We start from the raw sequence: 8,770 nt of genomic DNA, 5'->3' as shown, positions 1-8,770 counted from the left end.
CTAGTCCTCCCCTGAGGACCAGGAGTCTCCATCTCCCTCTCGCTGACTGAACTTCAGGAGCTGGCCTTGGCCCAGGTGAAGAGGAGCCACTGCCCAAGGGGTCTTCAGGGCACCCCCCTCCTCCTCCTCCTCCAAGGGGCTCCCTTGGTCACCCTCAGGGGGCCCCGGTTTCCCCTGCCTTACCCCCTCAGACTGCTCCAGCCCGTTCACCACACCCCCATTCACATGCTCCAACTCTTCCTTCAGGCTGGGGCCCTGGCCATTGACACCAGGGGTGTCCCCTACCTCCAAGCCCATGTCCTCCACCCCACTGAGGGTCCCCAGAGGGCCAGGGGCTTGGCCCTCGCTCTCCAAGGGAATAGCATCAGACTCTTCCTCTGATCCTGAGGCCTCCGTGCTGTCCTGGGACTCAGTCTCCAGGGCGGTCAAGGGGGCGTCAGATGCCACACCCCTCAAGCCATCATCCCAGGGGACACTGACATCCGTGGTCTCAGACCCCAGGAGGTTCCCTCTCTGAGGGCCACTCAGGGCCGGGAGGCTGCCCACAGAGGGCCCTGCCCCCCACCGGCCTGCCCCTGGCCCCCTCCCCCCTTCATCTTCTCCCTCTCCCTCCTCCCCGCTCTCTTCCTCATCTGCAAATCCATCAGATTCCCCATCCGGATCCCAGGCTGCAGGCTCCAGTAGCAGCGGGGGCACCTGGCCCGGAGGTTCCGCCACCTCCCCAGGGACCCCAGGAAGAAGAGACGCCTCAGTCCCCAAGTCCTCAAATTCTTCCGACAGCTCAGAGTCATGGCCGTGTTCCTCCTCATCCGCCCCCTCCTCCTCCCCTGAGGGATGGGCCCCAAGGCCCTCAGAGGCCAGGACTGCAGAACCCCAGCCTTCCTTTCCAGTCTCCTCTTGAGGGGAGGGCCTCTGCTCTCCAGCCAGGTCCCACTTGGGGGAAGCAGGGGGCCCGAGGTAGAGGCCCAGGGGAGTGGAGTCGGGAAGGGTCTCCCCCAGCTCATCAGCCTCACTCTCTTCTCTGCTTTCCTCCCCCTCCTCCGAGAGGCCTTCAGGGATTCCCCCGGAGCCCATATCCTCCTGCTCACCCTCCACCTTTCCCAGGACCTCAGCCCTGCCTGCCAGCCCCCAGCTAGCCTCTTGGCTCCCCTCAGCCAGGGGCTGGGGCCCAGGGGCATCTTCAGGCATTGGGATGGGTGAGCAGGACTCAGTGGGCCGTGGGCTGGGGGGCCCCAGCACTGCTTTGGCATCCTCCTTTGCTCCCTCGGAGCTCAAGGGCCTGGGTTGAGGGGTATCACCTCCATCGCAGCACGAGGTCTCAGCAGGGAACATCTCTGCTTCCTCAGGGGCTTCAGGCTCAGACTCCTCCCAGCCCCTGGCAGTGTCCAGCGGGTCTCTGCTCTTCCTGGGCAGTGTGGAGAGCTCTGGCTCCAGAGCAGCTGCCTCCTCCAGCTCCTTTCTGGGCCCTTCCAAGCCCTGCACCCTCTTTGCCTCCAAACCTTCCTCCCCCAGGGGTGGCTCCATCACCTCCTCTCTGGCCAGGCCGCCAGGGCCCTCCAGCCCTACCTCCTCCTGCTCCGGTCCCTGTTCTGCTCCTGCAGTCTCTAAGCCCAAGGTGACCTCTGGGGAGGCTCGGCCATCCCTGGAGGCCACATCCTCACCTTCCAACACTGGCTCTAGCACCTCTGACATTCCCTGGGGAGCTGGGAGGCCCGGGGTCCCCACCTGCTCTGGCCGCTCTTCAGGGTCCTGGAGGCCCTCAGTGCCTCCCACCCCACTGGCTCCCTCAGCTGAGACCCTCTGCTCTTTGGGCTCGGAGCTCCCTGGCTGCCCCTCACCTGGGCTCCAGGCCTTGCCTGTGGCCGTCAGCTGCAGCTCCCCCTGGTCTACAGCCTCCCCCTTCCCAGCGAAGCTATCCCGTTCCCTAGGTTCCATCTCTGCCTCGTCCGCACTGTCCACTTCAGGTCTCCCAGGGGGCGTTTCCTGATCCAGTTCTGGACCCCCCTGCACCATATCTTCCCACTTCTGCAGATGTGCAGAGAGTGGCAGCTCCTGTCCCTCCTCCTCCAGGGACCTCGGTGGTTCTGGATTCTCTCCCTTCTCCACGTTCTCTTCCTCTTCCAGATACCTTTGACTTCCCTTGTCTCCCTCCTCTGGAGATTTCATATCGTCTACACTCTGCCCTCCCAGAGAGCTCAGTGATTTCTGAGTCTCCTTTTCTAAGGGTCTCAATGTCTCTTGGTTCCCTTCCACAGACCCCAGTGGTTCTTGACTTTCCTTTTCTAGAGGTTTCAACATTTCCAGGTTTTCTTCTCCTGTAGGCTTTAGTGGTTCTAGAGTCTCTGTTTCTAAAGATCTCACTGCCTCTACACTCTCTTCACTTAGGGACCTTAATAAGTCTTGTTTCTCTTTTTCGAGAAGTCTAACTATCTCCTGGTCTTTTCCAAGAGACTTCAGTGCCTCTGGTTTCACCTTTTCTAGAGGGCTCAATGTCATCTGGTCTTCTTTTTCTAGAGACCTCAGGGGCTGATTCTCTTTTCCTAGAGGTCTTGATGTCTCCTGGTCTTTTTCTTTTAGAGATCTCAGTGGCTCTAGATTCTCTTTTGCTAAGGGTCTCAATGTTTCCTGGTTCTCTACTTCTTGGCATCTCAGTGGCTCTTGCCTTTCCTTTTCTAGAGCTCTCAACGACTCAAAGTTCTCCTCTTCTAGAGACCTCACTAATTCTTGATTTTCCTTTCCTGGAGATAAAAATGCTTCTACGTTTCCTCGAAGAGACCTCATTATTTCTTGGCTCTCCTTTTCTAGTGATTGCAATGTCTGTGGGTCCTCTTTTCCTATAGGCTTAGGTAGTTCTAGAGACTCTTTTTCTAGAGGTCTCATTACCTCCATCTCCTTTCCTTCTAAAGACTGCAGTAACTCTTGATTCTCCTTTTCTAGAGTTTTTAGTGTTTCTAAGTTCTCTTCGTCCAAAGACCTCAGAGATTCCTGATTCCCCTTCTCTAGAGATCTCATTGTCTCATGGCGCTGTTTTTCCAGAGAAATCAGTGGCTCCTGAATCTCCTCTTCCAGAGACTTCAGAGTTTCTTTTTCCAAAGGACCCGGGGAGTCTTGGATTTCTTTCATGCCCAGATCCCCCTCTTCTTGCCTTGTTTCCTGCTGCAAGCTGCTTATGACTTTGACCTCTACAGCTGTTCCTTTCTCTGCCAGCCCCCAGATTTGTCCTTCCCTTTCCTCCTGGAATCTGCTGGACTCTCTAGACCCACTGGGTTCTCCACCTTTGGCCTCTAAACTGGGATGGTCAGGGCTGAGGGCTGGAGCCAGGGAGGCATGATCTTCAGAGGACTGGCCTGGACTGGGTTCTTGTTGCTTGCCCCCAGGCTCCTCTGGTCCTGGCAGGACGCTGGCAGGGATGGCCACCTTGGCTTCAGCCCACACCGCTTCTGGAACCTGTTGCATCCCAACCTGTGGCTGGGGCAGGGAGAGAGGGGCATCCTGGGCTCTGATCTTGGCATCTGTGGCAGGGCGGGGAGCCTGAGCTGTGGGCGGAATGGGGGTGCTGGCCGAGGTGGGGGCATGGGCCTGAAGGAGTTCCTGGCTCTTCAGGAAGCCTGGCACAGGTGTTTCAAGGGTATCAGGCAAAGGTGAGGAGAGGGGAGTAGGGCTCAGCACAGAAAGCAAAGGTCCCAGACGCCGGCCCTCTGGGGTCCCAGGGAAATGCAGCTCCAGCTTAGGGTCTGGAAAGGTAGAGGGGAAGAAACAGTGTCAGCACATACAGGTTAGGGGTGGGGTAGGGGAGCAGCTACCACTTCTGGCAAGAGGGTCCTGCTCCTGCCTTTTATGGGCTGGGCTAAGAGTATGCTCGCTGCCGTGGGGGACCACGGCGTCAAGACTTAAGACTGCTGCTTTTCAGGAAAGGCATCGCTCTGGGTGTGAAGAGGAAAGAAAAGTAAAGTTTTGGGGGGACCTTGGCCCCTCCTCTTACCCAGGAAGCTGAGGTAAGCCTTGGAACCGCTGCCAGGTGTCTGCAGCCGGGAGTTCTCTGCCTCTAGGAGGGTTCTGGGGACAAGGGAGGAAAAGCTGGGTCAGCCCTCTACCCACAGGCCAGCCGGCAAGCCAGCCAGAGAAAAGTCACAGCTGAGCATGCGCGTCCCTGGCCTGGCAGGCTATCTCTTCATTTTCACCACTATCACACAAAAGCCACAAGCATACTTGGCTCTGCACATGAAATCACATGGTCACATCCCACAGATATCACCCATTTGGTCACACGGAGTCACACACTTATTTGGGACACACAGCTGGACTCACAGACACACAAGCAGATTCCCACACAGTCGACACAGTGTACACACACACCCACACATTGCTTAGACTAGTCCCCTCCCAACCCCAGGCCTATGACCTCATCCTCCGTGTGGGGGGCCGATTCTCATGCTAATTGCTGCCTTTGTCCACACCGCCATCTGGAGGGTCTGAGTAGGGGGCTTCCCAGGGGAAGTGGGAATTCTCAGGCCGTTCCCATGGGATAGGCTCCCTCCTCCTTCTCCCCCAGGGCCCCCAGAGCTGGTCCCAGACAAAAGCCAATGAATTCAGCTCCCTCTCTCCAAATCCTTTTCATGCCTCAAAACCCAGGTTAAGCCTGCGCAGTCCTTTCCCCTCAGTGGTTTGATTTAGGGGTCAAGGCCCTCATCTTGGGATCTCTAAGTACTCTGGATCCCAAGCCTTTCAGGGCGATGGAGGTTTTCGCATACATGCCCCTGCCTTAGTGCCCACGGGGAATGAGGGGGGGGGGGCCCGAGGAGGGGGGGACCGATTGCGGGGGAGGGAGGACCAATCAATTCAACAAGTTATCCTGAACATCTAGCTCCTCTGTGCTCTTCCTCATGATCTCTGAGTCTGGTTAGTGTTTTCTATGGTCTCACCTCTGTCCTTCTCGATGCAGCATCATATGCTCCCTGAGCTCTGTGCCCCACGGAGGTGGAGCCCCTCTCTTCTTCAACCCTAGATCCTCACCGACCTTCCCTCTCTGGGCCCGGCCTCCCCTCCCCTCCTTAACCTGTCCCAGGGCCCCTGCCTTTGTTTGCCTGTGGACTCTGGGGGCACTGTCCTCATAGCCTGTCTAGCCCTGGCTCCACCCTGCAGGCTTGGGGTACGCAGCCCTTCACAGTAGCAAAGCCCCTTCCTCAGGCTTCATCAGCGGATCCTTGGCTAAGCAGGCCAGTTTCCCAGAAACTGGGTTTGCCCAAGGCCACAGAGCCAGAGAAGCAGCACTCCCTTGGTCTCAACCTTTCCTGAGCCAACAGGGAATGTGGTCAGTAGAAGGGCTGGGCAGGGCCAAGGGCACTAAGGCTCGAGAGAAGCCAGGCGCCAGGACATTCAGGATGGAAGGGACCTTGGCTGTCACCCAGCCCATCTCCCATCCTCCCGACAAGGAGACTGAGGCCCAGGTCAGGTGGCAAGTCAGTGCCACCGGCCCACACCTGCAATTCCTTCTTCCTGAGGCTGCTCAAGGACATCACCCTCTCTGTGTGAGCACACACACAGAGACTGGGCTTTTCAGCCCCTTGGGGTAAGGTTCTGGATATGGATGAGCCACATGTGTCCAGCCCTCTCCTTTGAGGCTGTCCCACTCAGCTATATCACCTCTCCTTGGGGGATCTCCTGGGCACAGGATGCTTCTCTGGTCCTGAACCCACGAGAGAGCAGGTGGGCTTAGGTGGCACACATCGTGGTGTGGAAGGGATCAGCCCAGAATCACAGGACCGAGCAGTGGCAGAGCCTCCACCACCCGTGGCTCTGGGCCTCTTCAGCCAAGGAGTCTGCCCCTGCATGTATGTGTGCATCTGTGTGCCTGCATGGGTCAGGGTCAACCTGTACCTGTATGTGGCCACCTCCAAGCTGAGGGACATCTTGAGGTGTGCCAGCTGCTGCCGGCCTTCCAGGACCTGGGCGATCTGGCTCTGTAGGCCCTGTTTCTCCTGCTCCAGGGCCTCCACGGACAGCTGCAGAGCAAGCCAGGGGCAGTCAGTGAAGGGATGGGGTCCTTCTGCTAACTTACCTGCATCCCCACTGGCTGCTGCAGCAGCACCTTCTGCTCCCTAACTTCTCTGCAGAGCAGATTCCTGCCTCCCCTACCCCACTTCCCGCCCAGAGAACCCCTCCTGAAGCCCCCGAGAAGAGCACAGTGGCCCCTCTCAGCCCTCTCCCACGGCCTGGCTCCTCCTGTGAGGATGCTGATTAAATGGTAGCACATGCTGCTCAGAATTCAGCTCCCACAGGATGGGGGACGTGAGGGAGGAGAGGAGATGGCTTACGGCGAGGAGGAGAAGGAAAAAAGTGGAAGCAGAAGGAAAAACAATTAATCACCAGGCCTGGAGTCTGCAGGACTGGAAGCCAAACAGCCCGGGTCCCAGTCACTGTCTCCTGCTCCCCATGCTAGGCCCCCACCCCTTCCACTTCCCACATGTTCTGGAATCTTTCTCCTCTGAAGGGGGTGGGGGGCCATGGTGAGACCTCTGTCTGGCCCAGGCAGGAGGCTGTTTTCTCAGCTGCTGGTCACATCTGCGCAGTGTGACGGGGAGCAGCTGTCCCAGGCCTCTGGAATGTGCTCAGGAGCCGAAAAGCCCAGACAAGGGAGAGAAGGACTGGCGGCTCCCCATCCAGGGCCCCTCACCCTCTCCTGTCAGGGGGAGGAGGGCAGCTGGGAACTTGGAGACTCTTGAGTGGCCAGACCATCAGATCAGCACTGAGAGGGAAAGTTCTGAGCGTCTTCTGAGTGACAGCAGGGCCTAGGGAGGGGTCCAGGGGCCATCAGGGTACGAAGGTGCCATTTAGACAGTGAGGAGGCTGCTGCAATGTCTTGTGCCTGTCTGCCCTTCGAGGGGGTGTGCTTTGAGGTCTGAGCCTCCATCATTCCAGCCCTACACTAGACACAGTTGTGAAGGTCTAGGACAGTGGAACCAGGCATGGTTTTCTAACAAGTGGCCCCTGAATCTGCAGCCACCACACCCCCCACTTCCCACTCCCTTTCCCAGGTCTCTGATCCCCAACGGGACTTCCTGAAGCCTTGTCTTGCCCAGGCCCCCAGTCTTCCTCACCTGGAACTGCTCAGTAGCCCGCAGCCGCTCCTGCCAGCGGCCCTCCAACCTCTGCTCCAACGCGGCCCTGCGCTCCTGGAGGCCGCTGCGCTCCGCTTGGAGCTGCTGAAGCTCCAGGCGACCCTCGCGGGCGCCCTGCAACGCGTGGCCCAGCCGCTCGCGGGCCTGGCCCAGCGACGTCTCCATGTGCGCCACGCGCTCCTGGTAGCCGCGCACTGCCCCTCGCCACGCCTCGCCCAGCCGCAGCGCCAGCTCCTCAACCTCGGGGGCCGGCACAGGGGGCCCGCGGGGCGGAGCGAGGCCGCGGGGGGCGCAGGCAGCCTGAGCGTTCAGGCCCGCGCGCTCCTCCTCGTGCGCCGCGCGCAGAGCCTCCAGCTCGCGCTCCAGCTCCGCCGCCTGGGTGCTCAGCCAGGCCTGGGCGCACTTTTCGGCCTCGACCGCGCGCCGGCTGCGGGCCGTCTCCTCCGCGGTCCGCTCCCGGGCCAGCCGCAGCTGCTGGCACCGGCCCGCCACGCCCTCCACCTCTTCTTCCAGGTTGTCGCGCGCCACCTCGGCCGCGCGCTTCTCCCGCCAGCGCTGGTCGACGAGGGCCCGCAGGGCCGCCAGCTCGTCGTCGGCACGGGCCCTCCAGGAGGCGTCCCCGGCCTGTGCCCGGAGACCCCCGAGCTCCGCGCTGAGCAGCTCATTCTGCTCCTCTAGCGCCTTGACCCGGGCCAGGTAGGCCTCCAGGCGCCGGTTGAGCTCCCACATCTGAAAAGATTCCTCCCCCAGGCAGCCCTCCATCCTGCCCGTCTGACCCACCGAAGGTGGAGAGAGGCGAAGCACCGGGAGAAGCCAGCAGCCCTCAAAGCTTTTAGGACGGAAGGGTAAAGAAGACGGATGGGGACAATGCCGGGGCGGGGCGAGGAGCAGCTGAAGCGACTGAGAGTCGGGAGTGGGAGCGAGGCTATTCATACTCCCGCCAGCCTGGCGGGAAAAGGGGCGGGACGCAGGCCTTAACCCCTTAGAGTTCAGAGAAACGACGGCAGCCTTTGTCCCTGTGCCCCCGGTATGCTGGAGAGTGAAACCAAAGGAAAAGCCATGCCCGGAGAATCCGATCCGATGGTGGCTTTCAGGGGGAAGAGGCCGTGAGGCAAGGTCAGAATCCCAGATAAAAGCAGATTATACACAGAACTGAGCCTGTGGAGGGGGTGCCAGGGGATTCAGGCCTGCGAGGGGGCGCGAGTCTCAGTTACTCAGCGCATCCAAGAGAGCTATCACTTACTGAATTCCTCTAAGACTCAGTTTCTTCATCCAAAAAATGGGAGTGATGATGGAACTGTCATGGGACTGTTGAAAGAATAGATGTGACCATGTTTTTCGTAAATAGCGAAGGCTCACCCTCCTGAAATACTGGAAGAAGGCAGCATTGCAGAGAGAAGTTAGAAGAGACATTGCCTGGAACACAAGAACAAATGTGTCCTACTGGGAAACACCCCATATGCACACACACCCTGCTTCCTCAGTCTCCACCAGGAAACGGAGAGAGCAGGCAAAAGGATGTTCTCCCCATTATTCACCTCCATCCTTTCTACTCATCTTTCATATAACCTGAGGTTCATATACCCACTTTTTAGGTAATGGAAGCCCCCCCCCCCCCCCCCCCCGCCCCCGCCCGCGGGGGCAACACCCCC

General features: G+C 59.3%; 1 protein-coding gene across 1 annotated transcript; it reads right to left on the bottom strand.

The window, feature by feature from the left end:
* Nucleotides 1-7,982, bottom strand: NES (nestin). Its single transcript, XM_007457880.1, has 4 exons — nt 7,098-7,982; nt 5,878-6,002; nt 3,983-4,056; nt 1-3,734 (listed from the first exon to the last, which is right to left on the bottom strand). Exons 1-4 carry the CDS (start codon nt 7,878-7,880, stop codon nt 1-3), a joined length of 4,716 nt encoding a protein of 1,571 aa, XP_007457942.1. The 5' UTR covers nt 7,881-7,982.
* Nucleotides 7,983-8,770: the final 788 nt, after the last annotated feature.

Source organism: Lipotes vexillifer, unplaced genomic scaffold (genome assembly GCF_000442215.2).
Source record: "Lipotes vexillifer unplaced genomic scaffold, Lipotes_vexillifer_v1.1 scaffold238, whole genome shotgun sequence".
NCBI lineage: Eukaryota > Metazoa > Chordata > Mammalia > Artiodactyla > Lipotidae > Lipotes > Lipotes vexillifer.
Note: the sequence above shows the minus strand (reverse complement) of the source record. Positions and strands in the feature narration are given on the sequence as shown.

Excerpts from the sequence above, each read along its gene's own strand:
- NES (XM_007457880.1), bottom strand. The coding sequence starts at position 7,880 with ATGGAGGGCTGCCTGGGGGAGGAATCTTTTCAGATGTGGGAGCTCAAC. Across the intron at positions 6,003-7,097 it reads GGGCTACTGAGCAGTTCCAG|CTGTCCGTGGAGGCCCTGGA; the intron begins GTGAGGAAGACT and ends CTTGCTCTGCAG. Across the intron at positions 4,057-5,877 it reads TTGGAGGTGGCCACATACAG|AACCCTCCTAGAGGCAGAGA; the intron begins GTACAGGTTGAC and ends CCTTGTCCCCAG.